Source organism: Bos indicus x Bos taurus, chromosome 15, assembly GCF_003369695.1.
Source record: "Bos indicus x Bos taurus breed Angus x Brahman F1 hybrid chromosome 15, Bos_hybrid_MaternalHap_v2.0, whole genome shotgun sequence".
Classification (NCBI taxonomy): Eukaryota; Metazoa; Chordata; class Mammalia; order Artiodactyla; family Bovidae; genus Bos; species Bos indicus x Bos taurus.
The window spans coordinates 37,918,529-37,938,829 of NC_040090.1; the positions used below are offsets into that span (position 1 = coordinate 37,918,529).

Genomic DNA, 20,301 nt, shown 5'->3' on the forward strand with positions numbered 1-20,301 from the left:
ATGCACTGGAGAAGGAAATGGCAACCCACTCCAGTGTTCTTGCATGGAGAATCCCAGGGACGGGGGAGCCTGGTGGGCTGCCATCTATGGGGTCGCACAGGGTCAGACACGACTGAAGCGACTTAGCAGCAGAAGCAGCAACAGAAGCAAAAGCAAAAGATATTAAGAACAGGTGGCAAGAATACACAGAAGAAGTATATTAAAAAGTTCTTCACGACCCAGATAATCACAATGCTGTGATCACTCACCTAGAGCCAGACTTCTTGGAATGAAAAGTCAAGTAGGCCTTAGGAAGCATCACTGCAAACAAAGCTAGTGGAGGTGATTGAATTCCAGTTGAGGTCTTTCATATCCTAAAAGATGATGCTGTGAAAGTGCTGCAGTCAATATGCCAGCAAATTTGGAAAACTCAGCAGTGGCCAAAGGACTGAAAAGGTCAGTTTTCATTCCAATCCCAAAGAAAGGCAACGCCAAAGAATGCTCAAACTACTGCACAATCGCACTTATCTCACACGCTAGCAAAGTAATGCTCAAAATTCTCCAAGCCAGGTTTCAACAGTACGTGAACTGTGCACTTCCAGATGTTCAAGCTGGTTTTAGAAAAGGCAGAGGAACCAGAGATCAAATTGCCAACATCTGCTGGATCATGGATAAAGCAAGAGAGTTCCAGAAAAATATCTACTTCTACTTTATTGACTGTGCCAAAGCTTTGACTGTGTGGATCACAATAAACTGTGGAAAATTCTGAAAGATATGGGAACACCAGACCACCTGACCTGCCTCCTGCGAAATCTGTATGCAGGTCAGGAAGCAACAGTTAGAACTGGACATGTAATAACAGACTGGTTCCAAATCAGGAAAGGAGTACATCAAGGCTGTATATTGTCATCCTGCTTATTTAACTACTATGCAGAGTAAATCATGAGAAATGCTGGGCTGGAGGAAGCACAAGCTGGAATCAAGATTGCTGGGAGAAATACCAATAACCTCAGATATGCGGATGACAGCAACTTTAGGGCACAAAGTGAAGAGGAACTAAAGAGCTTCGTGATGAAAGTGGAAGAGGAGAGTGAAAAAGTTTGCTTAAAACTCAGCATTCAGAAAACTAAGATTGTGGCATCTGGTCCCATCACTTCATGGCAAATAGATGGGGAAACTGTGGAAACAGTGAGAGACTTTATTTTTTTGTGCTCCAAAATCACTGCAAATGGTGACTGCAGCCATAAAATTAAAAGATGCTTACTCCTTCGAAGAAAAGTTATGACCAATCTAGACAGCATATTAAAATGCAGAGTTGCCAGGAAAGATTTGTCTAGTCAAATCTATGGTTTTTTCCAGTAGTCATGTATGGATGTGAGAGTTGGATTATAAAGAAAGCTGAGAGCCGAAGAATTGATGCTTTTGAACCGTGGTGTTGGAGAAGACTCTTGAGAGTCCCTTGGATTGCAAGGAGATCCAACCAGTCCATCCTAAAGGAAATCAATCCTGAATATTCATTGGAAGGACTGATGCTGAAGCTGTAACTCCAGTACTTTGGCCACCTGATGCGAAGAACTGACTCATTTGAAAAGACCCTGATTCTGGGAAAGATTTAATGTAGGAGGAGAAGGGGACGACAAAGGTGGGATGAGATGGTTGGATGGCGTCTTGGACTCAATGGACTTGAGTAAACTCCGGGAGAGTTGGTGGTGGACGACTCTTGTAGCCACACGTCTGGGAAACAAACTCACTCAGAAGGACAACGCAGATAGTGGAGTGCAGTTTATTACACGGGCGGGCCCAAGGCAGATTCTCCTCTTAGCCAAGGACCCTGACCAGTTTTTGTGAAAACCTTATTATATACCCTAAGTGTACTTGCTCAAACCCACCTCCCCAAATTCCTTGAAACTAGTCTGGACAAGGTAAAAGAGAGATACAATCAAAGTTAACCTGTGATTCATGTGTCACAAGACTAGATAAACAGTGGATATTTATCGATAGGCCTGTGGTCATATCCCGATAAACATAATGGAATTTACCACTTTGTTCTGTTACAGAGATAATTAGCATATTCTTTTAGGCAATGGAGAGTCCAAGTACAAGTCCTGAGGCTCTTTTATCCAGGGGTCTGGTTTTCCATTGGTATGCCATTTCTGTAGACACCGGGCACAAAGTTCAGAGTCCATTGGGAGGGTGACCATGTGTGTAGCCTAATGTTCGCAGCCTGGCCTAAGATGGAGTCCAGCTCTGTCTGTTTCCTCCTTCAGCTGTATCAATTAATATTCCCACCAACAGTGCAAGAGGGTTACTCTTTCTCCACACCCTCTCTAGCATTTATTGTTTGTAGACATTTTGATGATTACCATTCTGACTGGTGTGAGTTGATAACCTCATTGTAGTTTTGGTTTGCATTTCTCTAATAATAAGTGATGTTGAATATTTTTTTTTCATGTATTTATTAGCCATCTGTGAGTCTTCTTTGGAGAAATGTCTGTTTAGGTGATCTGCCCACTTTTTGAGTGGGTTGTTTGTTTTTCTGATACTGAGCTGCCTGAACTGATTGTCTGTTTTGGAGATTAATCTTTTGTCAGGAGGCGAGGGGAGTGGAGATGGGAAGCAAGATGCTATAGATGCCCCAAAACCCACCTTAAATTTGTGGCAGAGGACTGATGACCATGAAAGTGACCTTTGCTTCCTGCTCAATTCAGTCAGTAGTTTGGAAATGCACCATCAGTGCCTCCCTTAGGTGACATAGAAACCCTGGGCCTCCAAGCTCATTTAGTGAGAGAAGAGTGTAGGGATACAAGGCCAGGAAACAGGTCCCACCCTGTGTCCTGGACCAACATTTCCAGGGGAGGCCATTTCAGCTGAGAGGCTAAGTCCTTCTGAACACAGGGGTAGAATAGAGTAGAGAAGTGGGGTCATGGGTGAGGAAACCAAGCAGCCTCCCCCAGGAGAGGCCTTAGCTTAGTGTTGGCTCCAGAGACAGTGAGGTCAGTCATTGCAGTGTCTTCTTTGAGCAGCCGTTCTAATTAATATCTACTTCCTCCAGATTCCCACTGCTTTCATTTTTCTCCCATTCCCCAGCAAGTGTAAATGAAAGTCTGAGCATTGGTACCCACCAACCCAGTCAGACAAATGCTGCAGACCTAGATGGGCCTCCTACTTGGGGAACTGTGTGACAGAAGCAGCTTCTTATAATTCTCCACAGGTGTGAGAACAGGAAAACTATCTTCTTGTTTCATAGAAGCTATCCAAGAACTGTATTGATGTTCTTTCTGCATTTTTACATTTCCAGAGAAGATCTCCAGAAGAATTGAAGGAACAGAATAAGCCTGACACCTACCTTGGTCAGATATCTCAGACTTCTAACTCGACTTAGCAAAAAACTAACTGAATATTGCTAGAAAGTGCCTATCTTCCTTCTCCATTTCTACTGGAACTTCCTTCACTCAGACTATCTCCAGGACAGACCGTGTGCTCAGGAAGCTGGCTTCCCACAGTAAGGGTGTTGTCTCATTTTCAGGAAAGTGTGCAGCTTCTAGGAATGCTGAGTTGAGAGATGGAGCCCAGTGCACACATATGAACTTCAGCTACTCTGACTTCCAAGTTCTATGGTGCTTTGGTCTGTACCCCATCCCAAACTCCTATATTCTTGGTTTTCTAAACATGAAGAGGAATTGGTGAATCTGACAGTCTGCTCTAAGATTCTAAGTTATATCCCAGACCAGGGTATCTGCTTCCTGCTGGAAGCCTCAGGACCTGTTTTTAAACTCCCAGACTTTGCTGACCTTTGATAAAAGTGTTGGCAGCTACATTGCAATAAATGCCTCCAAAGGAACATTTAAGAGTAGATGAAAAGTCTGTGATATGCTGTAATACCTTTTACCATCAAAATTCTGTGGACCTTGTAGAGGTTGATGGCAATTAGTGAAACGTCAAAATATAGGACACAATAGAGGAAAGTGATTTTTAGAAATATGCTTCACTGTGTTCAAAACTGGACTTATCTACCCAGTTCCCACGCTGAGCGACACAGATTCCTGTCATTCTCAGGTGCCTGGCTCTCTGTTTTCTCCCTGCGATTGGGTGCAACACTCCAAGAGCCATTTCCAGATCAAGAGCTCTTCTTCTCCTTCTGTGTGGCCATTCAATCCAGTGTGGATACCCTAGCGCTGTCAAAGGGAGAATGGGGATCTGAGTCTAAGCAAAAGTGAGAAGGTAGGATGAATAACACAAATTATGTGGAGAAGTATATTGAGGTGCGTTATTGAAATCACATTTCCCTGCCTGTTTCAGAAAATCAATTAAAAAAAAAAGACTTATGCAGAACACTGACTGGGTATATAAATTATTAACATTCTACTTAAAACATAGGTACCAGAAAAAATCAGGAGCATGTGTAGTAGAATATTTCTTTATTGTTGTGAAAGAGATGATTTGACTTTCTAGGGAGATACATGTTCAGGTTTGATGTCCTGAACAATCCTCATGTAGTAATCTCTTAATGTTTAGCTCTTACAGTGATGTTTATTTTCCAATTAGATGGGCTCTTTGTTTATCAAGATACAATTTAAAAAGTCAGAAACTGAGAGATTAAGAGAAAAAAATCAGTTACCAGTGGGAAAGGCATCATCCCACTGGATTCATGTTGGCCATCCTATGGGAACTCTGATGGTATAAAACTATGAGACTATCATAACAAAAATTCACCAAGGATCCATTTGTTTCCAGGCAACTAAAGAAACAACACAATGGAGCCTTGGAACTCCACCCTGGGAAGTGGCTTCATATTGATGGGGATTCTGAACGACAGTGGGTCTCCTGAGCTGCTCTGCGCTACAATCACAGTCCTGTACACGCTGGCTCTCACCAGCAATGGTCTGCTGCTCCTGGCCATCACAATGGATGCCCGGCTCCATGTGCCCATGTACCTGCTGCTCAGGCAGCTCTCTCTCATGGACCTCCTCTTCACATCTGTTGTCACTCCCAAGGCCATTGTGGATTTTCTGCTCAGTGAAAACACCATCTCCTTTGGGGGCTGTGCCCTTCAGGTGTTCCTAGTACTGACCCTCGGTGGTGCAGAGGACCTCCTACTGGCCTTCATGGCCTATGACAGGTATGTGGCCATTTGTCATCCTCTGAACTACATGGTCCTCATGAGGCCAAGGGTCTGTTGGCTCATGGTGGTCACACCCTGGGTCCTGGCATCCCTGAATGCTTTAGGTCATACTTTGTATATCATGCACTTCTCTTTCTGCATGTCCCGGAAGATCAGCCACCTGCTCTGTGAGATTCCACCTCTGTTGAAGTGGGCCTGTGCAGATACTTCCAGATATGAACTCATGGTGTATGTGATGGGTGTGACCTTTCTGATTCCCTCTTTTGTTGCTATACTTGTCTCCTATTCAGTAATCCTACTTACTGTGCTCCACATGCCCTCAAATGAAGGGAGACAGAAAGCTCTGATCACCTGCTCTTCCCACCTGACAGTGGTCGGGATGTTCTATGGAGCTGCCACATTCATGTATGTTCTGCCCAGTTTCCTGCACAGTCCCAAGAAAGACAACATCATCTCTGTCTTCTACACGATGGTCACCCCAGCCCTGAACCCCCTCATCTACAGCCTGAGGAATAAAGAGGTCATGGGGGCCTTGAGAAGGGTCCTACAAAAATACATGCTGCGGACACACTCCTGACACAGTTACAAAATAGACATGCTAGGGGATTAAGTTTCAGTCAATATCATGTATCAGTCATCAATATCAGTAGATTTAGTCTGAGCAAACTCCAATAGCCTCTTAAAATCAGAGGAAGACTTCTCTTGTTTGAATAAGATTCTTAGATATACTGGACTTCTTGTCTGTTATGTAGCTGTTGTTTAAATAATTATTTGGAAAGAAGAATCAGTTTGTGTCTATGCATCTACTTCAGTTTCAAGGGACAGTTTTTGTTGAGATAATGGAAAAATCCAAATGGGAAAATTTAATAGTGACTTAATTTAAAATTAAAAGACAGAAACCAATAAAACCCAGCATCATGGGTCTTTTCAAATGAGTCAGTTCATCAGGTGGCCAAGGTATTGGAGCTTCAGCTTCAGCATCAGTCCTTCCAATGAATAGTCAGGACTGATTTCCTTTAGGATGGACTGGTTGGATCCCCTTGCAGTCCAAGGGACTCTCAAGTTTGACATTCACTTTTTTGGGTTATTCATACATGCAGTTTACCAAATAGTTCTGTACATGTTGGTTAAGGTCTTGCTTTATTGTCATTTAAAATTTGGTGAAGCTTCTTCTTGTGAAGAGGGAACACTATAGGGTAGGGGTGGAGAGAAGAGGAGGAGGGAGGGAGGGAGGGGGTCAGCGTGCCGAGTGTAATCTCTGCTGTCACTTTATCATCTGTGAACATTAAATTGAATCATTTGTGTCTCAGTTTGCTCATCTGAAAAGTGGTGATAATAATAGGATTTATGATAACCTCATGATGTTTTGTAGGGACTTGAATAAGATAATTACACACTTAGACCAGAGCCTGGCAAATAGTGCTTAATATGTGCTAGCTGCTATATGAATAACTAGTAAATAGTCTTGATAAATGATCAATATAAATGACTATGTAGTATCATCATTTGAATCCTATATAATGTATTTAGGGATTTGCTTACATTTAATTTTGTTCCCCCAAATTTTCTTACTATGGTAGGTCAAATTTTTAGAAGTGAAATTACTGGATATAGGCAAAAAAAAAAAAAAAAATTAATTCTTTACAAAGAGCCAGAGCTGACTGCTTCTGAGAAAGCTGGAAACTGTTTGCATACTGGCTAGCATTATGTGGGAGTGCCTGCCTCACTGTACTCTTTCTAGGGCTATCTCATTATATGAACTATTTGCTAATTTATTAAACATATCAATGAAAATGTAACAGATGTTTTCATTTATATTACTTACTTGGTTTTATTTTAACTCTTTATTTTAGCTCTTTATAGACAAAGGTCCCCAACAATTTGACAGTTATTCATGTTCCAACATTTATTTTTAGTTTATTACTGAGGTTTAAAATTAGATATGTAGTGGAGTCTGTTGGATAGAGAAGTGCTCCAATATTTATGTAGTTTCATATATTCATATTTTCCTTTGTATTTTTAAGGTAATTGTGCCATTACAATTCCCATTGTTTGTTCAGAGAAATTTGCATATTTCTCTTAGATCTCTTTAATAATCTCACAAGTGACATTAGCTTTAATTTCTCTGCAGTTATTTTGGTACATGATGGATGGTGAAACTTTAAGTTAATATGTTTCTAAATAGCTGATTTTACTTTTAGCTTCCTTAATAACTTTCTCCTATCATGGATCTTCTCACTATTATTTACAACCCCTTGACTATAAACTCTCTTTTTAGAAGTAGAGCAGTAGGGAGTATTTCTGGGTATGTTCTCTAGTTTCTGTGTTTTGTAAGGGGTATCCTTTCTCGTATTTCCTCATATTTCTTAAAGTTTTATCATCTGCTTATTCCTCCTGATGAACTTTTGAGTCATCTGCTAAATGTCTAAAAAATCCTATTAGTATATTAATTGCAATTGCATGTAACTCACACTGATTTGGAAATAATGTCTTTTTGCAATACTCAGTCTTAAATTCCAGGGACATAGTATCCTATTGCCCTACCCTAATAAATCTGTTATTCTTTTTAAAAACACCCTTGACTCTTAGCTTATGACTTTGCATCACTGAGAAAAGAGAAGGCGTCATATAGGACTCCCTCACCTTCCAATACCACACTCACCAGCCCGTCTGCACATAGTGTTTTTTCTTTCAGAAGAGCCCATCACATTCTCTAGGTCCATCAACATTGCTATACAAGTGGTAGAATTGCTTTTTTTATGACTAATATTCCACTGTCAAATAAAAAAGAGGCCATCAGTGGCCAGATCCTCCAATAGTACTCTTCAGCCAGGCTCTCTCACTTCTCAAAGATACTGGTCTTGGAATTTCTTGCTTCCCTCTGTATCATCTCCCTCCTTACAAGAACATTTACTACAGGTTAAACACATGCTCCAGTATCTCCCATCTTAAAGAGGCTCCCCCTTCCATTTCTCAGAGCAAATAGTCTTGAAAGACTTAACTGTACCTATAGCTTCTGATGCTTTTCTACCATTCATGATTCATGCCACCGTAATCAGGCTGCCCCCACTCAATCCCTCAGCACTAGAGTAGTGCTTGTCAAACAGTGACAGAGGTGTATGACTCATCTGTCTGACAAAGAAATGACTGTTCATATATTTTATAAAATGTGAATTTTAATACTATTACTAACGATTACCAATGAGCCTAAAAGGGCATAGTGATTAACAGCTACTTTCCATAGAAGATACAATAAATCTTTATAATCTACATATCTCAGAAAGACTTTTAATAATTTTAAGAATATTTCCAGAATTGCTAAATAGTCAGGATTTAACTCATTAATTTTCAGTTTCCAACTCTGTGTGTGTGTGTGTATGTGTGTGTGTCCCCAAATGACTTTCTGTCTTGAATTGCACATCCTTGTTTACTTGCTTAAATGACCCTGCTCATTACCCCAAACTCTTCTTTTTTCTTTAAATGCTAATACCAGGATGATTGCTTTACAATGTTGTGTTGATTTCTGCCATACATCAGCATGATTCAGCCATAGATTTACACACGTCCCTTCCCTCTTGCCACCTGCCACCCCATCCCATCCCTTTAGGTTGTCACAGAACACTGGACTGAACTCCCTGGGTCATACAGCAAATTCCCACTGGCTGTCTATTTCACCTGTGGTAATGTATGTTTCAATACTACTCTCTCAACTCGTCCTACCCTCTCCTTCCCCCGCTGTGCTCTATGTCTGCATCTCTATTACTGCCCTACAAATATTAATAGGTTCATCGGTACCATTTTTTCTAGATACCATATTTGTGTTCATATACATCATTTGTTTTTCTCTTTCTGATTTATTTCACTCTGTATAACAGGCTCCAGGTTCATCCGTTTCACTAGAACTGACTCAAATTCCTGTGTGTGGCTAATATTTCACTGTATTAGTGTATATGTACTACACCTTCTTTATCCATTCATCTGTCAATGGACATGTAGGTTGCTTCCATGTCCTGGCAGTTGTGAATAGTATAGAAATGAACAAAAATTTTGAACACTTCATGAATCTTTTGTCATCCTTGCACAGGGGCCACACTAATATTTTCTGTATTGTTCCAATTTCAGTATATGTGCTGCCAAAGTAAGCACTTTTCTTCACTTTTAATCAGAATTTAAAGACTCTATATTTTATCGCTTAACAGAATGAAAAATGAGAATAAAATTGGGAATGAAAATGGATTCGTCACAATGGAAAACAGTTCCTTATCAACTTAATGCACTTATCATAAGTGAGCAAGCTCACTACAAGGTACTTACCCAAGTGGATAGCAACTTATGTTTACTCAAAAACCTACATGTGAATATTTAGAATGACTTTTTCCACAAACAACAGAAACTGGAAACAACACGAATGTCCTTTAACTGGTGAATGGATAAACAAATTATGATACACCCAGACGACTGAACACTGCTAAGCAAAAAGTGGTAACAGACTAATAGCAGAATATGGATGAATTTCAAACATATTATGTTAAGTGAAAGGAGCTAGACTCAAAATATCTGAAACCATTCATAGAACATGCAGAAAAACACAAAAATAGGAGCAACAGTAAACAGATCAGAGAGTTGGCAAGAGTTTGGGTGAGGGTGGGATATGAATACCCAGGGCAACAGAGAATTTGCAGAGTCAATACAACTTCTCTATCTTGATTTTGGTGGTGGTTATATACTATATATATTTTTCAAAACCTGCAAAATTGAAAGTGAAGGGCTGGAAAAAGATTTTCCATGCAAATAGGGACCAAAAGAAAGCAGGAGTCACAATACTCGTATCAGATAAATTAGACTTTAAAACAAAGGCTGTGAAAAGAGACAAAGAAGGTCACTACATAATGATCAAAGGATCAATCCAAGAAGAAGATATAACAATTATAAATATACATCCACCCAACATGGGAGCACCGCAGTATGTAAGACAAATGCTAACAAGTATGAAAGGAGAAATTAACAATAACACAATAATAGTGGGAGACTTTAATACCCCACTCACACCTATGGATAGATCAACTAAACAGAAAATTAACAAGGAAAAAAAAAAAAAAAAACATGTATCTATAAAGTTCACTAAACCAAAGCACAGTAAAATTAAAAAAAAATAAACATAATTATATAAAAAAAAGGAAAGAGTATAAAGATAAATATTTACATATATATACTTCCACAGTTGGAAAATGTGTACAAGATATCAAGGAAACCATATATTACATGGTTTCAACTAGAATGGGAAAATTTATGAGAACAGATAATGTAATGTGTGGATCCCTGCTATACTTATGAAGGTTGTACAATTACAATGTGAATCTTCAAAAAAAGAATGGAAACTGCTCTTTGCACTTCAGTTAGGAATTGAAGCATCCTCAGGAAATCAGATTTGAGCACCACCTGGGAAAGCCTGCTACAAGCGGTGTGACCCAAAACCCAATTTCCTAAATTTGTCTAAGGACATCTTTAGCCCTACACTGTATAATATGATAGCCACCAGCTACATATAGATATTTAAAGTTTTAATTAAAATTAAATAAAATTTAAAATTTAGTCCTCAATCACACAACAACAAAAAAAATAATAACACAAAATACTGTTGTAGGTAGTTCTAATGAAAAATTCATGTAGAATCTTATTGAAAACTTTAATGTGATAAACAAATGTTATCATTATTCTGCAAAAAGACAAGAAAAAAATTGTTATCATCTTACACATCTCATGCATTCCATTGACAAATCATTTTCTGCAAAAAGTCCAGAATTTGACCACTTTTCAGCACTTCACTTCTGGTCCTGGGCACTACCATCTCTCACTAGGACCATTGCCCCAGCGTCCCAATGGGTCTCCTGGTTTACACTGTTTTCCTCCTCCACACAGCAGGCAGAGTGATTCTTTTAAAATACAGTTCAACTCATACCACTTCCCTGCTCAAAACCCCATAAGGTAGGCAGAATACTGACCTTGCAAAAATATCTGCGTCTTAGGAACTTCCCTGGTTGTCCAGAGGCTAAGACTTCTCTCTCCCAATGTATAAGAACCAGGTTCAATCCCTAGATCTCACATGCCCCAGCTAAGAGTTTGCAGGCCACAACTACCGCACTCAAGGCCCAGCACAGTCAAATAAATAAATTAAAATCCTTGATTTTCCAGATGTAATCACAAGAGTCTTTATAAGAAGGAGGCAGAAGTCAGAGGAGATGTGACAACAGAAAGATGGAGGTGTGCCATTACTGGAAGGGGGCCATAAGCCAAGGCTTGTGGGGAGCCTCCAAAAGATAGAAAATTCTCTCCTAATGTCCCCAGAAGAAAAGCAGCCCTGCTGTTACTTTGATTTTAACCCCATGTTACAAATTAAATTGGGTCTCCCCTTGAAAATACATTAAAAAAAAAAAAAACCTGCAAAATATGTACTGAAAATCGTGAACTTTCCTGTATGAAAATTGTACCTTAATAAAAATGAAAAAAAGGGGGAAATAATAATTGGAGATAAATATATATAATATTCTACTTTGACAGCCTTCTTTAAGTACCAATAGAAAAATTCCCCTGCTATCTTTTGATTTTTGTCAAGAATTTCAATTGTACTGTTTTGAAATACGAATATATTTATTATTGGTCAGTTAAAATTAGCAACACATTTATTGAGTCAGTTTCCGTGTTCACTATTGCTTCTTGTGTTGTAAACATCCCTAGGCATCACACTTTTTCTTGCTGAAATTATTTTATTGGGCACCTTTGGTGGTAAAGTCTTGTGCTTTTGTTTGTAATTTGTTCTCACTCTCTAGTGATACTCTATCTGTGCATAGAGAGAACTCTAAGTGGGGCAGTTGTGTTCCCTCGTTGCTTTTGAAGGTGTTTCTTTCTTGTCTGATTACTGGCAGTGAAAACTTCACTATCTTCTGTCTGTATCTGTCTTTGTCCATGGGAAATCTGTCATTTTTCTCTGAGAGCATTTAAAAGATTTTCATTTACACTAACATTCTCCAACTTCAGTACTGTCTCTATTTCTTTTTGTGGCTCCTGCCCAATATTCACAGAGTTTCATACTTTCTCTTCAGATGTTACTGGTGGCAGACAATAATAACATCAAACACACATACTTATGTAGAGGATACAACAGATCGCCAGAGGTGGCTCAGACGGTAAAGAATGTGCCTGCAATGCAGGAGACCTGGGTTTGAATCCTGGGTTGGGAAGATCCCCTGGAGAAGGGAACAGCTACCTTCTCTAATATTCTGGCCTGGAGAATTCTGGCTTGGATTGCAATTCCCCCAGGCCTGGGTCACAGAGAGTTGGACACGACTGAGTGACTTTCACACAAAGGTCAATGAAGCGAAGACCTGATAATTACAGACTTCACAGAGCACAGTCATATTGATTTAAATAGTCCCGTCTAAGAGGATGATGAGAGAGGCCAGGGTTATGGAGATGGGAAGCAACATTTCACAGATGCCCTAAAACCCACCTTAAATCTGGGGTAGAGGGCTGGCTGACCATGAAAGGGACCTTTGCTTCCTGCTCAGTTCTGTCAGTAATTCGGAAACAGGCCATCAGTGCCTCCCTTAGGTGACATAGAAACCCAGAGCCTCCAAGCTTATTTAGTGAGAGAAGAGTGCGGGGATACAGGACCAGGAAACCGGCCCAAAGGGATTCATTACCATCCTGTTTCCTCAACCAGCTTTTCTAGGGGAGACCATTTCTGCTGAGAAGTTAGGCTACGTCCCTCTAAACACAGGGGTGGAATAGAGGGGGTGGGGTTATGAGATGAGGAAACGGGGCAGCCTCCCCCAGGACAGGCCCTGGCTCGGTGTTGGCCCCAGGGACAGTGAGATCAGTCATTATTGGGTCTCCTCTGAGCAGCCTTTCTAATATCTACTTCCTCCCGATTCCCACTGCTTTCAATTTTTCTCCCAGACCCCAGCAAGAGTAGCATCAGTACCCATGAACTTTGTCTGACAAATGCATCATAGCTAATGAGGCTCTTACTTGAGGAGCCGTGTGACAGAAGCACACAGCTTCGGAATTAGAAGTTTCTCCTAATTCTCTACAGGCTTGAGAAGAGGTAAGCCATATTCTTGTTCCGTAGAAACTTCCAAGGCCCAAGGACTCAGTTAGCTCTCTATCTGTAAGTGCCACATTTCCAGAGCACACCTGCAGAGAAACTGAAGGAACAGGAGTCCTATACTTCTCTTGGTCAAATTCCTCAGACTTCTAACCCAACTTAGCCAAAATTTTACAAATTGAATACTGCTGGAAAGGTCTTATCTTCCTTCTCTTCATAAAAAACTTATTTTACTTTATTTTATTTATTCAACTCTTTTGCCTGCACTGTAGAGCATGTGGGATCTTGGTTCCCAGACCAGGGCTTGAACCCTTGCTCCCTGCAGTAGTAGTACAGAGTCTTGACCACTGGACCACCAGGGAAGTCCCCTTCCTTCTCCTTTTCTACTGGATCTTCCGTGACCCTCAAACAATCCCCTGGGTAGTCTGTGTGGTCAAGCAGCTGGGTTTCTCAACCACCTGAGGTAAGAATATTGTCTCACTTTCAGGGATGTGTGCAGCCTCTTAAAAGATGAAGCCCAGTGCAGACCTAAGAACTTCAGCTACTCTGTCTTCTAGGATCTCTGGTGCTTGGGCTCTAAACCTCATCCCAACTCCTTCTATTCTTGGTTTTCTAAACATGAAGAGGAATCAGTAAGGACTGACGGAAGATTCTATGCTACATCACAGGCCAGGGTGTCTACGTCCTGGTGAAAGCATCAGGACCTGTCTTCAGACCCCATGTACTTTTTCTGGCTTCTGATAAATGTATTTACATTTAGATTATAATAAATGCCTCCAAAGGAACTTTAAAAAGCACCTGATAGGTCTATCACATGCTCTAACACCGTTTTACCATTAAAATCCTATAAACCCCACAGGGACTAATAGAAACCACTAAATGTCAAATCTGTGACACAGTGGAGGGAAATGACTTAGAGAAATATGTTTCACTTACAGATTCCTATGCTCAGAGTTGGATTTATCTGCCCAGTTCCTAAGATATATGAGGCTGATTTCTGTCAACCTCAGATCCCTGTCTCTTTGATTTTCTCCCTGAGATTGGGTACCACACACCAAGAGCAGGTGCCAGAACAGGAACTCATCTTCCTCCTCTTTGTGGCTCCTCAGTGGTGTGTAGATACCCTGGCCCTGCCGGAGGGAGAATGGGGATCTGGATAAGGTGCAAGAGAGAAAATCTAGGATTATTGAGCCTGATTACAGCAGACAACACAAACTTTTTTGCTTCTGACATCTTTTACCACTTCTGCCCAATACAATTTGAATTTCTTGAGTAGGTCTTTATTTTTTATCATATTTCTCAGTAATCTCAGGCTGACATTTTATCATAACCTATTAAAAAAAAAAACCTCCTTTTTTATTTGCATTGATCCTAAAGGTTTAGCTCCAATAGTGACAGTACCTCAAACTCAACAATCTCTAGTCACAGACAGTCTATAATCCCTTCCCTTTTAGGCTCATAGAGAGTGAAAGCCTGGTCCAGTGAACTAAGTTGGACATACTTTATTTCTTCTAATGAGGCTGTGACTACAGTTATGAATGCTTACAGCAAAGTCAACATAAGTCATTTGGGGAAGTATATTGGGGTGCTTTATTGAAATCACATTGCTGTACCTGTTTTAGTATTACATTTTCAAAATAGGCCTATGCAGAACAGACTGGGTATGTAAATCATTTGATTAAACATTATACTTAAAACCTAAGTACCAGAAAAATCAGAAGCCTGAATGTCAGAATATTGCTTTATTGTTATGAGAGAGGTGATTTGATCTTTCTGGGGAGATATATATTTAGGTTTTAGATCCTGAATAATATTCTCATCTAGTGACCTCTTACTGTTTATCTATTACTGTGATGCTTATTCTCCAACTAGATGGGTTCTTTTTAGCAAGATATAAAGAGTCACAAATTGAGAGATCAAGAGGAAAAATCAGTTACCATTGGATTGGCCATCCTACAGGGCCTCTGATGTTACAAAACTATGGAGCCATCATAACAAAAATTCACCAAGAATCTACTTGGTTCTAGGCAACTAGAGAAACAACACAAGAATGGAGCACTGGAACTCCACCCTGGGAAGTGGCTTCATATTGTTGGGAATTCTGAATAACAGTGGGTTTCCTGGGCTGCTCTGTGCCACAATCTCAGTCCTGTACATGCTGGCCCTCACCAGCAATGGCCTGCTGCTCCTGGTCATCACAATGGATGCCTGGCTCCACGTGCCCATGTACCTCCTGCTCAGGCAGCTCTCTCTCATGGACCTCCTCTTCACATCTGTTGTCACTCCCAAGGCCATCATAGATTTTCTGCTCAGTGAAAACACCATCTCCTTTGGGGGCTGTGCCCTTCAGATGTTCCTGGCACTGACAGTGGGTGGTGCAGAGGACCTCCTACTGGCCTTCATGGCCTATGACAGGTATGTGGCCATTTGTCATCCTCTGAACTACATGGTCCTCATGAGGCCAAGGGTCTACTGGCTCATGATGGCCACACCCTGGGTCCTGGCCTCCTTGAATGCGTTATGTCATACCCTGTATACCATGCACTTCCCTTTCTGCAGGTCCCGGAAAATCAACCACCTACTCTGTGAGATTCCACCTCTATTGAAGTTGGCCTGTGAAGATGCCTCTAGATATGAACTCATGTTGTATGTGACTGGTGTGACCTTCCTGATTCCACCTCTTGTTGCTATTCTTGCCTCCTACACACTAATCCTACTTACTGTGCTCCACATGCCCTCAAATGAAGGGAGGCAGAAAGCCCTGGTCACCTGCTCTTCCCACCTGACTGTGGTCGGGATGTTCTATGGAGCTGCCACATTCATGTATGTTCTGCCCAGTTCCCTGCACAGCCCCAAGCAGGACAACATCATCTCTATCTTCTACACGATGGTCACCCCAGCCCTGAACCCCCTCATCTACAGCCTGAGGAATAAAGAGGTTATGGGGGCCTTGAGGAGGGTCCTACAAAAATATATGCTATGAACACACTTCACCATCTTGGGAGAGCTTATAGCTTGACACCAGAATTCATTCCTCCTCAAAGTCAGAAGTTTTTCTGCTAAAAATGAAATACTCATGGCAAAAGCACCATAGTGGAGAGTATGTCTTTTAATAGAAAATGAAGAATGTAGCTTTACTTGTCAAATGCTATTTTAAATTGTCTTTCTGTGAATTTCTGAGATATGTATTAGACTGTATTTATGTAAGTATTCATTTTTTTATTTTTATTGAATTATAGTTGGTTTACAATATTGTATTGATTTTCTCTATATAGCAAAGTGACTCAGTTATATATATATATATATATATATATATATATATATTCATTTTTATATTCTTTTCCATTATCCTGAGATATTGAATATAACTTCCTCTGCTATGCAGTAAGACCTTGTTTGTTCATTCTGTATGTAATGGTTTGATTTGCTAACCCCAAACTCCTAGTCTACCCCTCCTCCTCCTTCCCTCTCTCTTGGCAACCAGAAGTCTGTTGTCTATGTCTGTGAGTCTGTTTCTATTTTGTAAGTAGGTTCCTTTGTGTTATACTTTAGATTCCCCATATATGTGATAGCCTATGGTATTCTTCTTTCTCTTTCTGACTTACTTCACTTGGTATGATGATCTCTATTTCCATCCATGTTCCTGTTGTGCGCTTGTGCTTGGCTGCTTAGTCATATCCAACTCTTTGTGACCCTTTGGACTGTAGCCCACCAGGCTCCTCTGTCTGTGGTATCTTTCAGGTAAGAACACTGGAGTGGGTTGCCACCTGCCTTCTCCAGGGGATCTTCCTGACCCAGGGATTGAACTCATGTCTCCAACAGTGAAAGTGTTAGTCACTCAGTCACATTCAACTCTTTGTGACCCTATGAACTGTGTAGTTCAACCAGGCTCCTCTGTCCGTAGAATCCTCCAGGCAAGAATAATGGAGTGGGTTCAGTTCAGTTCAGTTCAGTCACTCAGTCATGTCTGACTCTTTGCGACCCATGAATCAGCACGCCAGGCCTCCCTGTCCATCACCAACTCCCGGAGTTCACTCAAACTCACACCCATCGAGTTGGTGGTGCCGTCCAGCCATCTCATCCTCTGTCGTCCCCTTCTCCTCCTGCCCCCAATCCCTCCCAGTGTCAGATTCTTTTCTAATGAGTCAACTCTTTGCATATGGTGGCCAAAGTACTGGAGTTGCAGCTTTAGCATCAGTCCTTCCAAAGAACACCCAGGACTGATCTCCTTTAGAATGGACTGATTGGATCTCCTTGCAGCCCAAGGAACTCTCAAGAGTCTTATCCAGCACCACAGTACAAGAGTGCTTAGCTTTCTTCACAGTCCAACTTTCATATCCATACATGACCACTGTAAAAACCATAGCCTTGACTAGATGGACCTTTGCTGGCAAGGTAATGTCTCTGCTTTTGAATATGGTATCTAAGTTGGTCATAACTTTCCTTCCAAGGAGTATGCGTCTTTTAATTCCATGGCTGCAATCACCATCTATAGTGATTTTGGAGCCCCAAAAAGCAAAGTCTGAAACTGTTTCTACTGTTTCCCCATCTATTTCCCTTGAAGTGATTGGACCAGATGCCATGATCTTCATTTTCTGAATGTTGAGCTTTAAGCCAACTTTTTCACTCTCCACTTTCACTTTCATCAAGAGGCTTTTTAGCTCCTCTTCACTTTCTGTCATAAGGGCGGTGTCATCTGCATATCTAAGTTATTGATATTTCTCCTGGCAATCTTGATTCCAGCTTGTACTTCTTCCACCCCAGTGTTTCTCATGATGTACTCTGCCTAGAAGTTAAATAAGCAGGGTGACAATATACAACCTTGATGTACTCCTTTTCCTAATTGGAACCAGTCTGTTGTTCCATGTCCAGTTCTAACTGTTGCTTCCTGACCTGCATATAGGTTTCTCAACAGGCAAGTCAGCTGGTCTGATATTCCCATCTCTTTCAGAATTTTCCACAGTTTATTGTGATCCACACAGTCAAAGGCTTTGGCATAGTCAAGAAAACAGAAATAGATGTTTTTCTGGAACTCTCTTGCTTTTTCCATGATCCAGCGAATATTGGCAAGTTGACCTCTTGTTCCTCTGCCTTTTCTAAATCCAGCTTGAACATCAGGAAGTTCACGGTTCACATATTGCTGAAGCCTGGCTTGGAGAATTTTGAACATTACTTTCCTAGCGTGTGAGATGAGTGCAATTGTGCGGTAGTTTGAGCATTCTTTGGCATTGCCTTTCTTGGGGATTGGAATGAAAACTAATCTTTTCCAGTCCTGTGGCCACTGCTGAGTTTTCCAAATTTGCTGGCATATTGAGTGCAGCACTTTCACAGCATCATCTTTCAGGATTTGGAATAGCTCAACTGGAATTCCATCACCTCCACTAGCTTTGTTCGTAGCCATTCCCTACTCCAGGGGATCTTCCTGACCCAGGGAATAAACCCAGTGCCCTGCATTGCAGGCAGATTCTTTACCATCTGAGCCATCAGTGAAGCCCCCATCTTCCTATAACCACCCTTTTAAGAAGGTTGCTGCTGCTGCTGCTAAGTCGCTTCAGTCATGTCTGAATCTGTGCGACTCCATAGATGGAAGCCCACCAGGCTCCCCTGTCCCTGGAATTCTCCAGGCAAGAGTACTGGAGTGGGTGGCCACTTCCTTCTCCAATGCGTGAAAGTGAAATGTGAAAGGGAAGTCGTTCAGTCGTGTCCGACTCTTAGTGACCCTATGAACTGCAGCCTACTAGGCTCCGCTGTCCACATGATTTTCCAGGCAAGAGTACTGGAGTGGGGTGCCATTGCCTTCTCCGTTAAGAAGGTTAGTGGGTCTAAAAGTTGTTCAAACTCAAGGTCCTTGTCCCTGCTATATGGTCTTTGCTTAGGTTTCCCAGTTGAATTTTCTTTTTGGGGACCTTAAATTGGTTCAGTATAGACTCCTGCAAGTCAGAGGTCCTGTCCCAAATTTTCAAAAACTCCACTCCCCATTTAACACTGTAGTTAATTGGGAAAACAAAGAGTAAATTTTAAATACAATATGATCAAATAACAAATGATGGAGAGGGTGTGGAGAAAAGAGAATGCTCCGACACTGTTGGTGGGAATGTAGTTAGTGTAGCCACTATAGAAAACAGTATCAGATCAGATCAGTCGCTCAGTCGTGTCCGACTCTTTGCAACCCCATGAATCTCAGCACACCAGGCCTCCCTGTCCATCACCAACTCCCGGAGTTCTCTGAGACTCACATCCATCGAGTCAGTGATGCCATCCAGCCATCTCATCCTCTGTCATCCCCTTCTCCTCCTGCCCCCAATCCCTCCCAGCATCAGAGTCTTTTCCAATGAGCAACTCTTCACATGAGGTGGCCAAAGTACTGGAGTTTCAGCTTTAGCATCATTCCTTCCAAAGAAAGCCCAGGGCTGATCTCCTTCAGAATGGACTGGTTGGATCTCCTTGCAGTCCAAGGGACTCTCAAGAGTCTTCTCCAACACCACAGTTCAAAAGCATCAATTCTTCAGCGCTCAGCCTTCTTCAAAGTCCAACTCTTACATCCATACATGACCACAGGAAAAACCATAGCCTTGACTAGACGAACCTTTTAGTGGTTCTTAAAAAAAAAAAACAAAAAACTGAGTTACCATATGCTCCAGCAATCCCACTCCTGGGCACCTATCTGGACTACAAGTCAAAAAGATACATGTCAAAAAAACTACAAGTCAAAAAGATACATGCTCTCCTCTGTTCGTATCAGCACTCCGCACAATAGCCAAGACATGGAAGTAACCTAAATGCTCATTAACAGATGAACAGATGAAGGTATGACACATATATACAATGGAATACTACTCAGACATAAAAAGAATGAATTAATGCATTTGTTGTTAATTAAGTCCATGGGGTCACAAAGAGTCAGACATGACTAAGCACAGCACATGATAATTATAATTAATTATTAATATTAAATCAAGTATATAATTAAGTAAATAAATACATACTAATTGTATTCAATATAATATAATTATTTAATTATAGTTATTTATATCATAATTAAATATTGTAATTATACTTAATTATTAATTCATTCTTCTTTATGGCTGTGTAGTAG

At 41.0% G+C, this 20,301-nt stretch overlaps 2 protein-coding genes and 1 non-coding gene across 3 annotated transcripts; 2 read left to right on the forward strand and 1 right to left on the reverse strand.

The window, feature by feature from the left end:
* The first annotated feature begins 4,719 nt into the window (after window positions 1–4,719).
* LOC113904840 (olfactory receptor 2AG1-like) lies at window positions 4,720–5,698 on the forward strand. The gene has a single exon (XM_027561927.1). The coding sequence runs from the start codon at window positions 4,734–4,736 to the stop codon at window positions 5,676–5,678; it is 945 nt and encodes a 314-aa protein (XP_027417728.1). The 5' UTR covers window positions 4,720–4,733; the 3' UTR covers window positions 5,679–5,698.
* A 3,443-nt stretch (window positions 5,699–9,141) lies between these two features.
* Window positions 9,142–9,247, reverse strand: LOC113906102. The gene has a single exon (XR_003514791.1). It is a non-coding gene; the product is annotated as a U6 spliceosomal RNA (small nuclear RNA).
* Window positions 9,248–15,255: 6,008 nt separating this feature from the next.
* LOC113904841 (olfactory receptor 2AG1-like) lies at window positions 15,256–16,188 on the forward strand. The gene has a single exon (XM_027561928.1). The coding sequence runs from the start codon at window positions 15,256–15,258 to the stop codon at window positions 16,186–16,188; it is 933 nt and encodes a 310-aa protein (XP_027417729.1).
* Window positions 16,189–20,301: the final 4,113 nt, after the last annotated feature.